Source organism: Cotesia glomerata, linkage group LG2 (genome assembly GCF_020080835.1).
Source record: "Cotesia glomerata isolate CgM1 linkage group LG2, MPM_Cglom_v2.3, whole genome shotgun sequence".
In the NCBI taxonomy this organism is placed as follows: Eukaryota; Metazoa; Arthropoda; class Insecta; order Hymenoptera; family Braconidae; genus Cotesia; species Cotesia glomerata.
In genome coordinates this window covers 6,966,303-6,987,159 of record NC_058159.1, presented here as the reverse complement: position 1 = coordinate 6,987,159, position 20,857 = coordinate 6,966,303, and the positions used below count along the sequence as shown (strand labels likewise).

At 26.8% G+C, this 20,857-nt stretch overlaps 3 protein-coding genes across 3 annotated transcripts; 1 reads left to right on the top strand and 2 right to left on the bottom strand.

The window, feature by feature from the left end:
* Positions 1-2,118: 2,118 nt before the first annotated feature.
* On the bottom strand, positions 2,119-4,988 carry LOC123259694 (F-actin-capping protein subunit alpha). The gene is made up of 3 exons (XM_044720335.1): positions 4,605-4,988; positions 3,811-4,060; positions 2,119-2,796 (listed from the first exon to the last, which is right to left on the bottom strand). Exons 1-3 carry the CDS (start codon positions 4,863-4,865, stop codon positions 2,378-2,380), a joined length of 930 nt encoding a protein of 309 aa, XP_044576270.1. The 5' UTR covers positions 4,866-4,988; the 3' UTR covers positions 2,119-2,377.
* LOC123260138 (protein fantom-like) lies at positions 4,972-16,688 on the top strand. The gene is made up of 16 exons (XM_044721102.1): positions 4,972-5,046; positions 6,117-6,205; positions 6,272-6,528; positions 6,598-6,704; positions 6,782-6,881; positions 7,796-8,028; positions 8,084-8,462; positions 10,025-10,464; positions 10,832-11,114; positions 11,168-11,368; positions 12,314-13,012; positions 13,127-13,207; positions 13,276-13,483; positions 13,602-13,746; positions 13,816-13,912; positions 16,426-16,688. Exons 2-16 carry the CDS (start codon positions 6,133-6,135, stop codon positions 16,486-16,488), a joined length of 3,366 nt encoding a protein of 1,121 aa, XP_044577037.1. The 5' UTR covers positions 4,972-5,046; positions 6,117-6,132; the 3' UTR covers positions 16,489-16,688.
* On the bottom strand, positions 16,672-19,383 carry LOC123260137. The gene is made up of 5 exons (XM_044721101.1): positions 19,321-19,383; positions 18,439-18,894; positions 17,661-18,369; positions 16,883-17,128; positions 16,672-16,822 (listed from the first exon to the last, which is right to left on the bottom strand). Exons 1-5 carry the CDS (start codon positions 19,381-19,383, stop codon positions 16,686-16,688), a joined length of 1,611 nt encoding a protein of 536 aa, XP_044577036.1. The 3' UTR covers positions 16,672-16,685.
* Between the last annotated feature and the right edge of the window lie 1,474 nt (positions 19,384-20,857).

The following is a 20,857-nucleotide window of genomic DNA, read 5'->3' as shown; positions in this document are numbered from 1 at the left end:
TACTATAAAAACAACACTATTAAATATATTTGAATTTTATTAATACATTCACTATAAAAAGATATATTTAATAAATATTTATTAATGTGAAATTCAGATATTTTGGAGTCTTGGACTCGCATTTAATCATCAATGACTGAACCTACGACAGGTGAGTAAATTTTCATAATTTATTTATATTTTTTCTGGAGTAAAATTATTATTGTTTTCAATTAAAAATTACTTGCTTTAAAAAAAAAATATTTATTAAAAAATAAAAATATTTTTTTTAATTAATATTTGAACAGCTGATTCAATAAAATGTGGAAATTTAGATCATGTATGTGGGTTAAAATTTTGACAGGTGTCTGCAGTTTATTTCAAACAAGTTTATTTAAAAAAAAAACAATCCTGATAGATTACAACGAAATATTTAATAATTATAATACACAAATTTTAAAATCCCTTAAATTTAATAGTATTATTATTATTGACTAAAGTAAATATAATGCAGTGGTGATAAGTACAGAGCCAGTAGTGAACTTTTATTCGCTCAATAAATTTAATAACATTCGATAGTACAGAATTGATAGGTATTTTAGTTTATTTAATTATAATTAGTTTATTTTTGTTTACTTTTTTTACATGAGGACATGCGTGATATAATTATTAAGATACATTTATTAAACTTTGTTTTTTTTTTATCTATGCTTTTAATTGTAGGCAACTATTTGTTGAGTTTTATATTTGATAACACTCGAAAAACTCTTTAAACTTCGTTTGATATTTATACGTAATTTAATTTTTCTATAGTATTTGATATTGAAACAAAAATATAAGTATACTATTTTTATTTATTTATTTATTTACATTTACCTTCTACTAGTTTTTTAAAATAAAAATTTTAATTGACTAAATTATCAGGAATTATTATAAAATTAAACTCGCTATTTTTAAAAACTAATTAATGATTTTTAAATCGCTTGATTGAAAAAAAAAAATTTTTTTTTAATTGAATAATTAAAAAAAAAATGCGTAGAGTTTAATTTTATAGTAATTACCAAAAATTATAAATATTTGATAAAAAAATAAATGCAAAGAAAAATAAAAATTACGATGTAAATATCAAATAAACTTAAAACGCACCCACTCATATATTTAAAGAATAAAAAAGTGTTTTGAATGCCAGGGAGTTTGCATTCATACAATTATCGAAAAATTCATCCACGAATAACATATTTGTATTTACACAATTACTCTTACGCAATAAATGTGAACAGATATTAATAAGGCTCCAGCAGGCTATAGGCTACAATCTAAAATGTACAATGCATAATTATGTACCTTTCTTCCGTTTGTTTGTTAGTTTACTCATTATTCATTTCCATTCACTTTACCTCTTTAATTCAGTCACTTATTCATTAAACTTAACTTTATTTATAATTATTATTATAATTGTATTTTCGTTCGTCTGGCTGTGCAATGTGACGGTAAGCGTTAGCACCAAATGACTTAATTTTTTATCATAGTCAATTTTCGCTTGGCACAAAACATCTTTTTAATTATAATTAAAATTTATTTCAAACTTATTTCCTGCACTTAATATAAAGCAAAAAAATTTTATTTTAATCATCATATAAAACGATTCATTCATATATTTAATATTATTATAAATACTAAATTACAATTTATTATTAAATGTTCCGTATATCATTAAATTTTGTAAAAATAGTAAAAATTATTTATCATTAATTTAAGAAATTTTTTAATATAAAAATTGAAAAATTTATAAATTTATTTTCAGTAGATTGATTTTATTTTTTATTTTTATTATTTAATTTACAATAAAAAATATTAAAAATTGAATTGTGCTAGCTAAATGACAGTCACAAATAATTGTGCAATTTTAAATAACTTTATTTTATTACAATTGCATTTTGTTTATCTATTAAATTTATTTATAATTAATAATTAACCGAGCATTATTGTTTATCGGTCCAACAATAATTACTCATTTATATTAATAATAATAATAATAATAATAATAATAATAATAATAATAATAATAATAATAATTAATTAATTAATTAAAAAAATGGTATTGACATAATAAAAAAAAAATAAAAATTAATGATAATATTAATAATTAAATGCATTTGTTTTATTAATTATTTATAATAATTAATAATATTACCAACGGTATTACATCAGCTTCCTCGCACATCACACCTCCAGACTCGGCTGCGAAATGCTCAATTTATTATTAACCAATTCAATTACTTTAGTATTAATATTAATTATCATATAATTATTATTATCTATTAATTAATAATTATTTTATTTATTATTTTGTTTTAATAATTAATTCTCTTATGAATTATATAAAAAAATCTATTTTCTATTGACTCTTAAGCTCTTTGCCAATACTGTACGAGACGATTTTATTCCAGTCAATTTTAGTTCGCATAACAGGCAGTTGCCTCCGCAAAGCCTTGAATGTTGTGTCGGACATTGTCTGATAATTTTCAGATATCGCCGTTTGGTAATCGTTTTCCGACTCCTCTACCAAACGAATCAATTCCTTGGCCGTTTGTTTCTCGTTTGATATCGGGAGACTTTCTTTAACCTCTTTACTGCTCACTAATTGTACGTTACCGTCTTCGTAATAGTGAACTTGCACTTTTAGACTACCTCGTAATTCGGCGTTACCGGAACTTGTACTAAAATTAACACTCCAAACTGAACGCCAACGCCCGTTCCAAAAATTTTTCGGTTGAAATTGGTGGTCCTCTATGCATGCAGTCAACGTTATATTACCTATAATTATTATTTTTATTATTACTCTAATTAATAAAATTATAAATATACATTAATGTAAAGTATTCTCATTAATTTAATAAATTTTATTTAATAATTTTTATTTAAAAAAAAAATTTTTTTTCAATTTTTGAATAAAATTTAATAATATTTTGAATTAAATTTTTATTTAATAATTTTTAAATGAAATTAAACAAAATCTTGCATTGAATAAAAAATTTTTATTTGATAATTTTAATAAAAAAACTTTTTTTTTTTTTTTTCAATTTTTGGATAAAATTTAATAATATTTTGTATTAAATTTTTATTTAATAATTTTGATTAAAAAATTTTTAAATGAAATTAACCAAAATCTTGCATTGAATAAAAAATTTTTATTTGATAATTTTAATAAAAAAATTTTTATTTAATAATTTTGATTAAAAATTTTTTTTTAATTTTTGAATAAAACTGAACAAAATCTTGCATTAAATAAAAAATTTTATTTGATAATTTTAGTTAAAAAAAATTTTTTCTCAATTTTTGAATAAAATTTAACAATATTTTGCATTAAATTTTCATTTAATAATTTTGATTAAAAAATTATTAAATAAAATTAAACAAAATCTTGCATTGAATAAAAAATTTTTGTTTTATAATTTTGATTAAAAATTTTTTTTTCAATTTTTGAATAAAATTTAACAAAATCTTGCATTAAATAAAAAATGTTTATTTGATAATTTTAATTAAAACAATTTTAATTAATTTTTGATTAAAATTTAACAAAATCTTTATTAAATACAAATTTTTATTTGATAATTTAAATAAAAAAATTTTAAATAAAATTAAACAAAATCTTCCATTGAATAAAAAATTTTTTCTCAACAATTTTAATTAAAAAAATTTAATTTAATTTTTGAATAAAATTTAACAAAATTTTGCAGTGAATAAAAAATTAAATAAAAAATAAAAATAATTTTGAATAAAAATGAGAATATTTTAAAAAACAAATAAAAAATAAATAAATAAATTTACCTCCTTGACTTTTACCAAACACCGAACAAACTCCATGTCTATAATGACTTTGAGTATAATTCATAATTTCCTCTTGTAGCACAGATCTCCAAGGCTCGGCGTTGACGTCTGGTTCATACTGTTCATAATCAGTAGCTTCTTTTCGTAGGTGGTCGTACTTAAAACTGAGCTTACTGCGTCCATCATAAAACCTCTGGTTCCCCAGATCATTGTACTCGGTGATAAGTGCCGGGTAATCACTTCCCTCGATCTATAAATACAATAGCTCATATTATATCAGTACTAAAAAATTAATTTTTTTTCACCACTCTATTTTATTTAAAAGCTAACTTTATTTATCACAACTTGGAACATCCAGCGATTCACTTGTTTATTAAATAAAAGTAAAATAATTCTCTCAGAATAATAATTAAAAATAGGTTATCAAGCCGTGCAATTGCATGACTCATTACCGATGATGAGTAATCGCCAATATTTATCAATTAACAATCTAACGAATAAACAAAATATAAAATAAATTATCTAGATAAATAATTAAATAAAAAATAACAATTTTTAATCTTGAGAGATAATAATCATAACCATATATGTATTTCTCTGCTCCAATTACAGTCTCAACGTCATTAACACTTGCAAAAATTAATAATTAGTATAAAATGTATCTGATGATTAAAAAAAATCAACAAAAATAATTTAGGTGAAAGTGAAAAAATAAATAAAATTAAGGTGAGTGAAATTAAAGCGAAAATAAATAGAGATAATTTTAAAAAATATAGTTACGATTGGAGATGTACCTTAACAGGCGTAAGCTGGTCCTTATTGTATTGAGCAAATGCCCCCGACGCACCCTCTTTTAACAAATTGTCATTATTGAGTAATACTCTGACGTCGTTAAAAACCTCGTTAAATTCACCTGGGGGTGAATGCAAAATAAAATCAGATACTATTCTAACTTTTTCTTGATCTGAAATCGCGACAAACTCATCATCCGCCATCTTACTCACTGTACTACATGTATATCGTCTATCGTGTATTGGTGTCGACTCAAAGAGCATACGGGTTCGTACGGTCGGCTGTGTGTGCGCGTGTGTGTGTAAAAGACTCGACAAACACGCTCGGAGAGTGATGTGTCAAAAGCGAGAAAGTTGAGACAACCGCGCAAGGTAGCGGTAGTTGTTTGTGGACCCGCAGTTCCTCGGCGAGCCACCGACACTGTTTCCTATTTTGGTATACAGGGTGTCTCAATTCAAATTTTATTGAAATTTCTTCACATTGCGCGCGCAACTAAACTGTCATCAACAATTTTTATGGAAATTTATTTACCAGATATTTTAAGAGTTTTTGTAACAAGTTAATTATGGATGACATTAAAGTTAGCTAGTTAGCAGTCACTTAACAATTTTTTAATGATATTTATCAAAAAAATGAACATTAATTTAGCAGATGTTTAATAATTTTAAGAATTTTTCTAATAAATAAATTACTGGATAAAAAATGAGATAAAAAATTGACCTTTAGAAAATTTAATAAATGAAAAATGCAATTTTTTAATAAAAATTTTTCGGAACAAATTTTTTTGTTAAATAAAATTTAAAAATGGTCAAGTGACAGCTAACTTTAATATCATTCCAAAAAATTATTTTCAAAAAATTGCATTTTTTATTTTTTTAAATTCCTACCTGTCAATTTTTTTTTCTAATTTTTTTACCATAATTTATTTGTTATAAAATTTTTTAAATTATTAAATATATGCTAAATTCATTTTCATAAATTATGAGAAAAAAATTGACATGTAGAGATTTTTAAAAATTAAAAATGCAATTTTTTTAAAATAATTTTTTGGAACAAATTTATTTGTTACAAAAAAATTAAAAAATAGTGAAGAAATTGATTTTTCAATTTTATTTTCCAAAAAATTCTTTTTGAAAAATTACATTATTAATTTTTTTAAATTTCTACATGTCAATTTTTTTTTCTCATTTTTTTCGCAGAAATTTATGTTTAAAAATAATTTTTTTAATCATCAAACATCTGCTAAATTAATTTTTACTTGCTGATTTTAATGTCATCCAATTGTTTATAATTGATTTTTCAAAATTATAACTAAAAAAATTTATTTTTAAAAAATTTATTTTCAAATTTTTATGTCAAATTTTTATTATTTACTTTTAATTTTTTTTAATAAGAAAAATTATCAGATGTCTGCTAATTTTATCTTCACTAATTTTTTTATCTTTAATTATAAAAATTTCAACAATTTATATTTCATATTTAATTCTTATAATAATTATATTTTATGATTTCAGGATAACAAAAATAATCATGGCCGATGATCCCAATAGAGATTATTTGCCTAGAGAGCATTCCTACGTAGAAAGTTATCAGAGTGTGAATGGTTCGTAAGTTTAAAACTCCACTTTTTACTATTAATTAACACTATATTTAATTTATTTTTATGCAGTATTGCAAATAGATCCCCGAGAGCGGTTAACGATAAGCAAGTTGAACCGTGATGTGTTGGAAGACAAGTATCTTCGACTGGTCGAAGAGTATCAAAAACTCAAGAAACTATGTAACATAAACGAGGACAAAATTAAGCGTCTCACTACCAAGTTGATGCGAATATCTGCATCGCCCTCAAGACCTTTCTCTTCTTCGACGCTTAATATTAACAATGACAAAGACCGCATTGCCAGTTTGATGCTCGAAGTTAATAAAGTAATTATTTGTAAATTTATATTATCAAATTTTTGTTAAATATTTTATTTTTTAATACTTTTGTTTTAGCTTAAAGAAAAAATTCATGTCTACAGAACTCAATTATTGAGTCATGGGATTTTAAGATCGTCTTCTCAAATGAGACGACTTCCTAATTGTAATTCTTCAGGTACCACGTAAGTTTTTCACTTTTATTTTTAGTAATAAATTAATTGGATAAATAAAATAAAATTTTTTGGATGTTTCTTATCAGAACTTTTCGATCTGAGGGTGGACGAATCAAATTAGTTCAATGTCCAAATTTTATTGAAGATGGAGAAGAAAATACCGACAACTTAAATGAAAGGATTGAAGTAAGAATAATAATAATAATAATAACTAGCAAACTTGCAGTCACTATGTGACTGCCGTGACTTGTAAACTATAAATAAATAAAATTTTGCTTTATTAAATAATGACTTTTGTTAAAATGCACTGTACTTTCTCAACTATTGACGTTATTAAAGATATAAGCTCATCCCGATGTTACACTCATCAAGAGCTTTCATTTGAGTACCCACATGCATTTTGATATATTTTTCATATATACATATATATAATATATGTAAATATATAAAATATATGAAAAATTGATGTGGGTACTCAAATGAATGGTCTCGATGAGTGTAACATCGGGATGAGCTTATATCATTAAAAATGTCAATATTTCACTAGATACAAAGTCATTTCTTAATTATGTAATGTATATAATATATATTTTAAAGATATAAGCTCATCCCGATGGTACACTCATCAAGAGCTTTCATTTGAGTACCCACATGCATTTTTGATATATTTTTCATACATACATATTTATAATATATATAAATATATAAAATATATGAAAAATTGGTGTGGGTACTCAAATGAAAGGTTTCGATGAGTCTAATATCGGGATGAGCTTATATCTTTAAAAATGTCAATTTAGTAAGATAGTATTAAATAAGTATTAAATAAACAATAGTTTACAAGATACAAGGTGATTTTTTAATAATGTATCTAGAGATAGAGTATTCTCGAATGCAGCCTAAATACTTATCATAATAAATTGACTATCGGTGAGAATGATATGAAATCTTGAAAAGGCACAAATTAAAGTCAAAACCTTTGCAATGACACTAAATTTTACTTAAAAAAAACCGATTTTATCATATGACTATCCTGGATACAAAATTTTTCTTATTCTTTTAATAATAATAATAATAATAATAATAATAATTTTTAATAGGAATTAGAAGGACAAAAAAAAACTTTGATTAATCGAGTAAAAGAACTAGAAAATAAATTATCAATTGCCAAAAATGAAAACCAAAAAGAAAAAATAACAGAGAATATAGAGTACATTCGAGTGTGGCGCCAAATGAAGCTTCAGCAGGAAAAACTAACAGAGTTTGAATCCAAAAATAAGTTATTGCTCGAGGAAATAGAAGATCTCAAGAGCTGCTTGTGTGAAGCTAAAAAGTAATTATTCTCCGTTAATTATTGTTTACGATTTTTACAGCTAATTATATTGCAGGAGTTGCAGTCCAACTGCGAAGCTTGTGGAGAAGAAATTGATGGGTGAGTTAGAAGAGCAGATTGCGCGTTCCCAAAGTTACCAGGCAGCCTTGCGGGAAAAAGACGAGCAAGTTCGCGACTTGACCAGCGAGATAAAAATTCTACAGCAGCACAACAGCGAGTTGATTGGGATCAGTACTAAATACAGCCAAGTTGAAATCGAGAATATGGAGCTGAAGAAGCAGCTGGGGGATATGATGACGGATAACCACAATATCAAGTGCGCTTGTAATCAAGAACAGGCTAATGTTAAGGCGCTCCAGGCTGCTAATGCTCAGTTGATCGATAAGTTACAGGAGTTGCAACGCAACAATGATTTAATGTCTATACAATTAAAGGTTCTTAATATTTATATTTTTATTTATTTTGCACGACTCATGATGCGAAGCATCAGAGAGTGCTTTACGATCGAAAAATTTTTTTCGCCTCATTTCGGCAACTATTTTTATTATTCAACCCTTGTTAGTTTACGGAATCAAGATATTTTGCATACTATTGTCAAGATAATTTAATGGAGATTAATTCCATACTTTTCAAAAATTTATTAAGTGCAATAGAAACGGAAAAAAACATCAAAATAGATTTTTTAGATTTAGATTTATTTATTTATTTATGCCAAGGCAAATTGCCAAATGACAAAATTAAATTACAAATTAAAGGATACAGTAATTTTCTTAACTTAATTTAAGCTAGGTGTTTGGTATAAGAGTTAACTAAATAATTACGAGTTTGAGTTAACTGAACGTACATTAAGTAAGTATGACATAAATATAATACATATGAATAATTTATTGGTATCAGTCAGCAATGAGTATTTAACAATATTGACTAGTTAGGATTTAAAGATTTACAACAATTTACAATTGCACAAATTAATACCAAATTATTCTAATATTGTAAACATTATAGTCACTTAGTACAGAGTTTATTCAGAGACATGAATCTAAGATTTAAGAAATGAATCAAAAAATTCAAAGTTTAAAGCTCATACATCTAGATTAAATAAATAATCATACAATTTATTTTTAAAAATTTCAATACTACTTGTATATACAATTTCCGATGGTAGTTCTTCCCATAATCGAATTGATGAAACTACAAATGAATATTCAAAAGAAGTTGTTAAAAATTTCGGCATTGTGAATTTCACATTATTTTTCTTCGCAGCAAAACGATCGGCACGCCTTACTCCAGTAATATCAACAAACAGATCTCGTAGATAACAGGGTTTATTAACTTCTAACAGTTTATAAAAGAAACAAGAGAGATAGTAAATGCGACGACTTTTAATTCATAGACAACCTAGGTTTCGTCTATGCGGTAAAATATGTTCATCGCGTTTTAAATTATAAATAAAACGAATAGCAGAATTCATGGCAGTTTGCAACTTACGATTATTATCATACGTGGCATCGGTTAATACTATAGAGCAGTAATCTATTAAAGGTAAAATAGTTGCAGAAACTAACAACCTCTTTATATCAGTACTTAAAATAATTTAAAAAGTGTTCCTGTCCGTCATGTATGAAACCCTGAAAATACTGTAAGTTGCGAAAAAATCCATTGATTGAGTCAAATTTTTTTTTGAAAAATTCTTTGAAAGAATTGTAGGTCACCGAATGCGAATGGCTAGGTAACTTAGAGTCGTTTATTTGCAATTAATAAAATTTAAAAAAAGCCGAAGGCCTGTAGGATATCTATACATATTGAGTATATTTATCCCACTAGAGGCACATGCGCATTATCATCCTATTTCAGCTATTTGATATTTTTTTTGACATTCGCTTTATTTTATTATTATTTCATAATTAAATGAGCATTATGAGTCGTGCACTTTTGGATTTTCCAAATTTTTTTTTTTTTTTTTTTTGGTTTAAAATAATTATTTTTCTGATTGCAGTCACCAAAGGGTCAAAAAGAGAAGGCAGACAAAACGAATTACGAGAGCCAATCGCCTAGAGATAGCCCTAAAAAGTCAAATTATTGCCAAGAATGTAATAGCAAAAAAATTAGGAGTAAGAATGTTGATGATGATGTGAATAAAAGTAGAAATGAGTATGAATTGCCAATTGAAAATACCTACGTCGAGTGTGGTAGCCAAACAGATGTATTCCCAGAGCGTGATTATGTTAGATTTGAAAATAATGGTAGTAATAAAAATTTAGAAGATTTTGGTGGAAATAAAAGTGATAAGCCAGGTAATTTGTCGCCAGAAGCGATGCTTAAGTTACTTGACGATGCTCAAATAAACACCCCGCTAGATGCGCAAAATGTGGCCAAAATAAGATTGCTAGAAGGACTAAGCCCCAACCACTACGGTGACACGAGTAATCGACAGAGGCAAGTAATTGCTCTTGAAACTTTATTATTCGGCGATAACGATTACTAAGCCTATACTACATATTAGTAGGCAGTTCTATTAGTAGTTAATATGTCAGATTATTTTATATAGCAATAACTATACACGTAAATGTGTTCAAATTTAGTATTAAGTTTTTTTATTAATTTATAAATCCTAGTCACTATTTATTAGAATTAATTTTTCGTAGTAAAAATATTTAAATCTGCGTAAAATATTTTTATGTGTAACTTTTTATTGTAAGACTTAAAATAATAATTAATATTAATTAAGTTTATGAAAATAAAATTTGTACTATTTATTTATCCAAGTTATTCAATCCTACGACAAATTAGAATTGTGTTACAGCTCAAGATTTTGTATATCGCCCCAGGAGCCCGATTATCCCCAAGATTTTAATGATTCCGAGCACAATAAGTTCATCGAGACAATTTGTGACTTGGTGAGAGATTATTGGAAAATCAACTGCAGTGAAAAGTCGAAGATTGATCACAGAAAAGTACAGCAGAGCTTTCTACAGTATTTTAATAATCTGTTTGAGAAGCCAAGTACTTACTCCGATCAGCAAAACACTATTGAGTATTGCAAATGTTTGTCCTCGAATTCTTCGGATGACCAGTGGACTCAAAATGTAAATAAAATCTACTTTTGATACTGATTATTTAATGTAGATTTTTTTTTTAGATTCAACTTTGCCCAGCTAAAAGTAAAAAAGCTATTTCGCAGACGAAGATTAATTCTGAGCTTAGGATGTGTGATAGGTGTACTAAAATAAATAATTGCAATTTTGACGATAAAAATGATACAGAATTCTCACCTATTTCTATCAGTGACCAAGAAGGATTAGTTGAAATTCGAATTTTGTCTTTTCATCCTTCAATATTTGTTAGTATTAATTTTTTTTTTTATTATTTTTAAGAGAAAATTATTATAATTTCAAATTTTAATCTATCAATAATAATAATAATAATAATAATTTATTAAAGAGGACTTATTATTATTTTTTAAGCCAACTTACCCGATCCACTTAGATATTATTAAATTTTTATTTTATTAATTATTTGTCACCACAATATTGTCGGTATGAGCACTCATACCATCCTCGGGTAAATATATAATAATTAAAAATTTTGATTTTGAAGACAATTTCAATTGGGATTATATAATGATGTTATTTTTTAGTCAGTGAAACATTTTTCAGTAACCGAAAAATTAATTCGGAACGCTCACTGAGTAAAAAATAACATCATTATATAATCCCAATTAAAATTTTCTTTAAAATCAAAATTCTAATTATTATATATTTACCCGAGAATGGTATGAGTGCTCATACTGACAATATTGTGGTGATAAATAATTAATAAAATACAAATTGAATAGTCTCTAAGTGGATCGGATAAGTTGGCTTAAAAAATAATAATAAATCCTCTTTAATAAGTAAAATCACCGATCTTAGTAATATTTCTAAAATAATAATAATAATAATTTATTTTATTGAAATTCTTTATTTTTATATTTTTAAGATAGTATTGTTATTTTCATTATTTTGGGAGAAATATTAAAAATATGGAAAAATAATGAGACCTTTTTTGTAGGAAATTTAATTTTCTTTAAAAAAGGTTCTTATCAATTTTTTTATATCTTTGATATTTTAGACAGTATATTGATATAAAATTAAAAAACGCAATATCGTGAATATTCTTCTTTTTCTTCTTCTTCTTCTTCTAATTATTATTATTATTTTGTAAATATGATGAAATTGACGAATAGTATTATTAATAATAATAATAAAATAATAATAATAATAAAATAAATATATTAATTTATTAGGCAGTGAATAATTTTTTTATGAAGTACAACAGCGCGTCTCAGCCGTCGTTATTTTTGAGTTGCGATTTTTGTCACGAAGAATCAATTTCCACGTCCACAATCAAATACCCTCAATTAAACTTTAACTCGTCTTACGTGTACCGAGTGTCAAACTTGACAAAATTTTTTAATTGTCTTCTAAACGACTACATTTACTTCCAACTGTACTCTTTTTACCGAAACGTACAGCCTCACGTAATAGCCCAAGGAAAAATGAATGTAAGAAATATTTTAGACCACCCACAGGAGAAGCTCAATTATTTTGTCAGCATGGATTGTCCTCCCTGTTATCACTGCGAGAATTTCGGAAAACTGTCTCTGTGGATCAGGCTGAGTTGCGACGTCGATAAAGTTAAGAAGTATCGCCAAAAAAAGTGTTTGGATAAAAATACTTTCGACGTAAACAGTTCCGTTTCAAGTCACAAGAAAGTTAGTCCTAAAAAATCGCTTCCAGTTCCACAAGAGCAGGATTCTTATAAAAATAACGAGATGACTTTAAAGTCTTCTAAAACACCATCGGCTAAACAATCGCCGCATAATATTTCTCAATCAAAGTCATCGTTTTTTGAATTACCTAAATATGAATCGACCAAGTATGAAGAAAATTTACATGAGTCGAAACTTATTTCCACGCAAGCTAGTTTAAATAATTCATTGGTTAAAGAAGAAAAAAAATCTTACACTAGTATTAATGATTTTTCAAAATTGGTAATTTTTAGATTTTATTTTTTTATTTTTAATTATTATTTTAATTACAGTAAATACTTATTTCAGACTGATGATAAAGATTACAATGAAACAGAAGTTACTATAAAAAATTATTCTGATGAAAGTTTCAGAAATTTATCTAATCAAGTAAACTTTTTAAAAATAATTATAAATATTTATCTCGACTTTTATATTTAAATATTTATCTCGACGATTTTCAGATAAACGAAGACGATAATGTAATAATAATAAAAATAAGTCGATTAAAATTATATAAAAATTGTCCGCTACTAAAAAACCCGGACATTCGTCAATTATACATCGAATTTTCATTTTTAGGATATCGTGGATCTGAATTAGAAACTAAATCAGTACCTAAACCTCGAACGTATCATGAAGAAATGTATTTTAATTATAAGAAAAGTAATATTATTATTTACTCACTTTTATAATAATTTAATAGTTAAAAAAAACTTACTCTATTCTTTTCAAATTACCAAAATAATTTTTAACATATTCATCAAGTGAATAATTATTGTAGAGTTTAAACTTGATGAGAAGGAAAATCCTCAGCAGTGGAAGAAACTACGGGCAATGTTGACCGGAGCAGAGGACCCGAATATTCAATTTAAGATCGTAAGCGAGCCTTTGGAAGGCGAACACGAAAAGGATTGCGTTGAAGTCGGGTAATTAATAATAATTAATTTTTTGTTTTTTTTTTATTGTAATAATTTTAAATAAAAATTGAAATTTAGCTGCGCGTACTTTGACTTGAAGAAGCAAACAGGCAGCCATGACGTTTTTTTGGCGGTAACTAATTTAGAAGAAACGAACGCTATAGGAGTCCTCAAGGTAAAATTTACAATGGAAATTTAGTTAGCCGACATCTAAAAATGTTTAGAAATTTACAGTAAATTTACAGTAAACGCATTAATACCGAAAATTTACGGTATTTCAAAAACCGCGAGGGATCGAATTTAATCTGCCTGATTACTCAAGTTAGCGTCCATATTGGATTCCAGAGTAAATTTGAGATAGGAATATTAGCTTGGCTAAATTTTTCAAGGTCAAAATTTTACTGTAATTGCACGACTCATGATGCGAAGCATCAGAGAGTGCTTTACGATCGAAAAATTTTTTTCGCCTCATTTTAGCAACTATTTTTAGTATTATAGCCTTGTTAGTTCACGGAATCAAGATATTTTGCATACTATTGTCGAGATAATTTAATGGAGATTAATTTCATACTTTCTAAAAATTGATTTACTGCAATAGAAACGGAAAAAAACATCAAAATAGATCAAAAAATTTTCCTGTCCGTCATGTATGAAACCCCGGAAACACAGTAACTTGTGAAAAAATCAATTATTTGAGTTAAATTTTTTTTTTTAAATTCTAATCGACGATTGTAGGTCACTGAATGCGAATGGTTAATTAATTCAGTGTCGTTTAATTACAATTAATAAAAAACGAAAACTACAAGACTGTATATCTATATATATCCATGTAAAATTAACATGGATGGTGATATATCTATATCTATATAGATATTATGTACATTTTATTCCACCAGGGGTGCTTGTGCAGTACCTTCCTACTACAGCTGTTTTTTCGGCAATTAATTTTAAACGACTTAAGTTTTTTTTTTTTTTTTTATATTTCATAATTAAATGAGCATTATGAGTCGTGCACTTTTGGATTTTCCAAACTTTTTTTCTCAATAATTATTTACTGGAACTTGGAAAAATTTATTTATCGAAGTCTTGAACAATTTTAATTTTTATAATTCTCTAAATTTAATTTACTAATTTATAATTTATTTTAAATTTCGAATATTAATTTTAATTGTAATTTTCACTTTTAAATTTTAGAATTATTTTAATCTTTAGAGATAAATTTTATTTATTAATTTAATTTTGGCTTAAATAATATTTTGCGTTGATTTTAATTTAATTATAATTTATTTAGCGGATTTTACTTTTGATTTCAACCATTAATTTGATTTTAAACTAATTTCAATTTTATAAACTTTATTTTAATTTTATAAATTTTATTTTAATTTCAACTTAAATTATTTTATAATTTTAACCTCCTTTGATTTTAATTTTAAATTATTTTATTTTAGAGAATTTATCTTAATTTTAATTAAATTATTCTTAACCTCGATTTTATAAATTTAGATATTTAATAAATTCAATCATTAATTAATAAATCTGATGATTGGAAGAAGGAACCTGGCCAGTGCCTAGTATTTCCTCGAGCAGCGTAGTTTATTTCACAGAGGTTAATTTTCGATACTTGGGATTGTTATTAAATTCCTGGAGACTTCGGATGTTTTCCAATTCGTTCTCAGGTCCCGGTGCAATAGCTACAACAATCTCCAGTGTGGCTGCTTCGTTTTATTTCTACGCGCTTTCGGTTATTTTTCGGCGTTGCTAATTATCTGTAAGCTTCGTTCCACAGTAGGTTCGAAGGACAGAAATATTTAACTTGTGTCTTTGGAATTCCGTGGCTGCTTTGTCGGGTTCCGTCTTCACAATGTCTTCTCTCCGTGCGACAACTTCCTTTTGTCTCGGTGCGGTCTTCTCCCCACTCTCGAAGGACTTCCACTCTAGGTCCCAGAACTTATTTTATCAAATTTTCACTGCGCGAACATCTTAGATCACAGCGCCCTGTGATGCGTCGATAATTAACCATAGTCAGGGTGAGGGCCTTCAATAGATAATAAAGGAGCCCCGTGACAACATGATAGTGAAATTAGCAGACCGGAAGGAAGTTAGCGTAGAATAATTTTTTTTTTAATTAAATTATATGCCAATTAATTGCTCTTTAAATGCTCTATTAGAATCCGTAATTGCTCCAGGTCTATTACTATTAGTTAATTTTTAATTAATTTTTCAAAAATTAAATTTTAATTTTGCTATAAAACCTAAAATATTCACTTTTTCAAAAATTTTTTTTGCTTTTAGGTTTTATAGCAAAATTAAAATTTAATTTTTGAAAAATTAATTAAAAATTAACTAATAGTAATAGACCTGGAGCAATTACGGATTCTAATAGAGCATTTAAAGAGCAATTAATTGGCATATAATTTAATTAAAAAAAAAAATTATTCTACGCTAACTTCCTTCCGGTAATTAGCAGACACTTGAAAATTTTTTTATTTTTGTTTAAAAATAAACTAAGTCTAGAAAATTATTTTTTTAAAAATTGCATTTATAATTTTTTAAAGTTTCTTCAAATAGAATTTTTAAAAAATTTTTTTGCTATAATTTATAAGTTAAGAAAAATTATCAGATGTCTCTAAATTTCAATTTAAATTTAAAAATTAATTATAAAATACTTATTACTTTTATTAATTACAGATTACCTGTCGAGGTATAGACACATTTCGCGAGCGTTTCATAAAATCAACAAATTCACAATAAAAATCTATAAATAAAAAATATATTGTGTCTTTTTGTAACTCTTTACACGGCAAAAAAAATCTCTTTAGCTCTAAAAATATATATTTTTTGTAAATATATTTTATAAATATGTAGTTAATTATTAACTGCATTTGTACATTATTTACGTAAGGCTTAAATGTATAAATATAAATGTCAGTAAAAATGTAATTTTGTCATCAATTTTTTTTAATTCGCCGAAAAATGTCATTGTAACTATTAATTGCTATCGAGAAGTACCGACAGTCGTGCGGCTCGTGAATTGTTGTCCAAATCCCTTGAATCATGTCGTTGCCGTTGCAAGTCTTGCAAGTTCCTGAAAAAAATAATAAATTATTAAAAACAAGCAAGAAAAATGAATTACCCGATTAATTACCGATGAAAGAAGCCAAAGATTTAGTGTGACAATTGATAGCTGTCAGCGAGAACGGAGCGTCAAACCCAAAAAAGCTCTGCCCAGTGACATTCCAAGTCTCATTTAAGAACCCTCGGTGGTTAATTGTCTTGATAAAGTTCTGCTTTTTTATTTTAACGTCCAGCTTATGGCGATTTACTGTTGTTATCTCCAACTGGACTCCTGCTTGCACCGAGATCCAGTTCCCCGACACGTTACAAGGTGAGCCTGAAATTTTTATAAAATTAAAAGACATCTAATAATTTTTAGAATTTTTTAACAAGAAAAATTAAAAAAAAAATTCCATTTTTAAAAGATTAAAAAAATTATAAATGCAATTTTTTAGATCTATTTAAAAAAAAAAATTATCAACATTAATTATTATTCAATATTAAATTAAATATAATAATAAAATCAGCAAACATCTGATAATTTTTTTAATAATTAAATTTAACAAGAGAAATTAAAAAAAAAATTCCATTTTTAGAAAATTTGAAAAAATTATAAATGCAATTTTTCAAAAATAATTTTCTAGACCTAGTTCATTTAAAAAAAAATTTTTTTAAAATTAATTATTCCTCAATATTAAATTAAATATAATACTGAAATCAGCAGACTGATAATTTTTTATATTCTTATTAAAAATCAATTAAAAAAAACAATCAAAAAAAAAAATTTACATTTTTAATCTTTGTAAATTTCTAGATGTAAAATTTTTTATAATAAATATTTTGTTATAATAAAAAAAAATTGTCAAAACCTTCTCCATAAAAACTTTTATTGCGATCAATTTTGAGCTCCTCCAATTCTTCAATAATCCTGTTCAAAATTTCCTTAGCTACCTCTTTAGTCTCACAAGTCGGATCTCCATTGATAACTTTCTCAACTTTAGCTTTAACTCCGTGTTTATTTCCCTTCTCGACACTTTTAGCAGTCGAATTTTGAATTTCTTCCGACACGGATTTCTTCCCGAGAATAAAAGGAAAGTCATCCCAATTTTTCAAAAGTTCACTATTATAATTACTATCAAACAAATCGACCGAATTGAGTTCGATGGGATCCTTGTTGATTGCCTGCCGAGACCTGTAGTAAATTTTATCTCTTGGGCCCAAATAAGGGCTCAGATAATTATCAGTCGTCCCTACAAGATTTTGGCGCAGTAAATCATTGAACTGCCTATTGTAGAATTTATCCAAAAGTGGGAAAGTATGTCGAGTGTGTCGAGAAAGTGCGTTTGAAGATTGTTCAGCAACCAGCGAGGGATTGAAGATCCTGGTCCTATCCACGGTGCAGTCCACGTCGCTGCGCTTTACGTCCAGCTTTAGCAGGCCCCTAGAAGATTTTACACTCTTATCAGGTAATTTTAATTTATCAATGTCTCTCCTATCCTTCACTTTGCTTACGATTGATCCAGAGTGCTTGGATTTGGAACTTCCTTTTGAGCGCTTGTGGCCTGGCTTCTTCAGCTTCTAAATTTTTTTAAACAAAAGTAAGTTCTGCAAAAAACCTAAAAATTATGACCTAAATAAATTAATTGCCTTTACGTCAGAGTGTCTGGCTTTCTTCTTCTTCGCAAGAGGCTTGTGCGATTTCTTCTTTAAATTTTTGTGCTTTTGAGAATGCGCTGGGACACTTTTCTTGACCTTGCGGTGTCCTTCAGCAGACCTGACCTCGGTCAGCCGCTTCAAGGTCTCCTGCATCTTCGGGGATCTCAGAGACTCCTCGGCCATCTTCTTGGCCAACACTTGGGAAGAAAACGTCCGGCGGTTCGGGTCCATTCTGAGGAAAGTTCCTCTAGCGTGTCGATTTTTCGCAACTGATCGCTTGAATTTGTGCCGGTCATGATGAAAGCTGTTCAATTTGTCTCGTATCTTCGAAAGGAGGAGTTTGTTGTTCTCCAACTGAGCTTCTAAGGACTCTTCTTCAGAAATGTCCTTTTCTTGACATTTTACAGCGATTATAAGCAGCAGAAATATTATTAGCTTTAATGAAAGCTACGTTCAGAGATCAAAGGTTAATTTGATAAAATAAAATAAAAATTATTTCGCGCACTTACCTCTGAAGAAATAAAAACATTTTTAGCCATGGAAATTTATTAAAATAATGTCTGGTTCAAAAATATGCCTCGGATCTTTTGGCAGAATTATTGGTTGTTACAAAAATAAAGTAACCTATTAGAAAAGACGTACACTAGACATTGAGAGCTGAAAACGTCAGAAATCAACAGTCTTCTGTTATTATTCTATTCATTTTTAATAAAAAATAATCGGGGGTGTTTCTCGCGTGTTTTTATATAAATTTCTTCCGACTAAATATATTTAAGAATATATATATTCTTCCTTAATTATAATGACTGTAGTGTCTACACTCGAGGGTCTATGAATACTCTTATTTATTTCAGACAAATATGCCGATTTTACTTGAACAATAAATGCAGTATGTCCAGCAGTCGCGTTCGCAGAGATTGTAAATGGTATCCACATGTCGCGATTGTTCGTCTGTCACATCGAATCTTCGACTTGGCAAAGAACCTGGTTAAGTTCGTTGCCCTTAGGCATCTGTCGTCATCCATAAATTGTTTCGATATAATTTACGCGCTCGCTAATTTTTTTAAAGACAATGTCTTCCGTAAACTAAATTCATTAATTAAATGTCTCGAGCTATACTATTCTTCTTACTATTCATTGTTACATTATAATTATAGTTCTTCGCATGGCATTAAAGTTAAATGTTATTTGACCTTTTTTTAATTTTTTAAAAATTTTTTGTTATGAAAAATTATTTTTAAAAAATTGCATTTTTAATTTTTTAAAAATTTCTACATGTCAATTTTTTTGCAATTATTTATTTTCACAAAATTTTTTAAAATTATCAAATAATTAGTAAATTAATTTTTATAAAAATGACATTAAGATTAGCAGTCACTTGGCCATTTTAAAATTTTTTTTAACAAACAAATTTTGTTTTGAAAAATTATTTTTAAAAAAATTTCATTTTTAATTTTTTAAAATTTCTACATATCAATTTTTTTGCAATAATTTATTTGTCACAAAATTTTTTTAATAAAATATTTGCTCAATTAATTTTGATAAAAATTACATTAAAATTAACAGTCACTTGGCCATTTTTTAATTTTTTTTAACAAACAAATTTTGTTCTAAAAAATTATTTTAAAAAAAATTTCATTTTTTATTTTTTTAAATTTCTCCATATCAATTTTTTTTTGCAATAATTTATTTGTTATTAAATTAAATTTTATTAATTTTGATGTGCTTTGCAGCTTCTCAGTAATTAAAAATTAATTTTAATTATAATAAAAAGCTTGTCAAATATTTTTTTTCATATAAAAAAAATTAGCATTAATTTTTAAAGGAAGCAAAGACTGATTGACGAAATTAAAAAAACTGGTGATTGCAATTAAAGAAGAAATAATAAAGATATTAATAATAATAGGAATATCGAATAGACAAAGAAGATTTAAATAAAAGAAGAACAAGTAAAAAGAGAGTTAAGCAGTTGGTGTACGGAGGGCGTCGCGACGCTTACAATCTGGCATTAGCAGCAGTCTCTAGATAGCCGTCGGCTGGCTTCTAACCACCTCGATTTATTCGTCTAGTTCTTCCTCAAATTAACCACTCAATCTTTATAAAACTCTTATTGAAGATAGTGTCTTCGCGATCCCACTGTTTTCCCGTGATCTCGCTTAATTTGTGCTTTAAATAACTCTCGATTGATTGATTTATTTATTGATTAATTAATAGACCATTAGACCGGAGGTTTTGATTAATCGATTGATTAATCGATAAGTGGATTGGAGAAAAAGATCCAGTGTGGTGATTTTTTGTTACCGTGACCAAAAGCTCGTAAAGAACCAGCTCGTAAACGTGTCTATTTTTATTCACGTGCAAGTGTTGTGCAAGTGTCGAACGGATTTGAAGAGGCATTCGAAAAGCGTGT

Excerpts from the sequence above, each read along its gene's own strand:
- LOC123260137 (XM_044721101.1), bottom strand. The coding sequence starts at position 19,383 with ATGTGGATACCATTTACAATCTCTGCGAACGCGACTGCTGGACATACT. Across the intron at positions 18,370-18,438 it reads CCAGACACTCTGACGTAAAG|AAGCTGAAGAAGCCAGGCCA; the intron begins GCAATTAATTTA and ends AAAAAAATTTAG. Across the intron at positions 17,129-17,660 it reads TAAAAGTTTTTATGGAGAAG|GCTCACCTTGTAACGTGTCG; the intron begins GTTTTGACAATT and ends TAAAAATTTCAG.
- LOC123259694 (XM_044720335.1), bottom strand. The coding sequence starts at position 4,865 with ATGCTCTTTGAGTCGACACCAATACACGATAGACGATATACATGTAGT. Across the intron at positions 4,061-4,604 it reads ACCAGCTTACGCCTGTTAAG|ATCGAGGGAAGTGATTACCC; the intron begins GTACATCTCCAA and ends TTGTATTTATAG. Across the intron at positions 2,797-3,810 it reads GTTTGGTAAAAGTCAAGGAG|GTAATATAACGTTGACTGCA; the intron begins GTAAATTTATTT and ends TAATAATTATAG.
- LOC123260138 (XM_044721102.1), top strand. The coding sequence starts at position 6,133 with ATGGCCGATGATCCCAATAGAGATTATTTGCCTAGAGAGCATTCCTAC. Across the intron at positions 6,206-6,271 it reads AAGTTATCAGAGTGTGAATG|TATTGCAAATAGATCCCCGA; the intron begins GTTCGTAAGTTT and ends ATTTTTATGCAG. Across the intron at positions 13,913-16,425 it reads ACGCTATAGGAGTCCTCAAG|ATTACCTGTCGAGGTATAGA; the intron begins GTAAAATTTACA and ends TATTAATTACAG.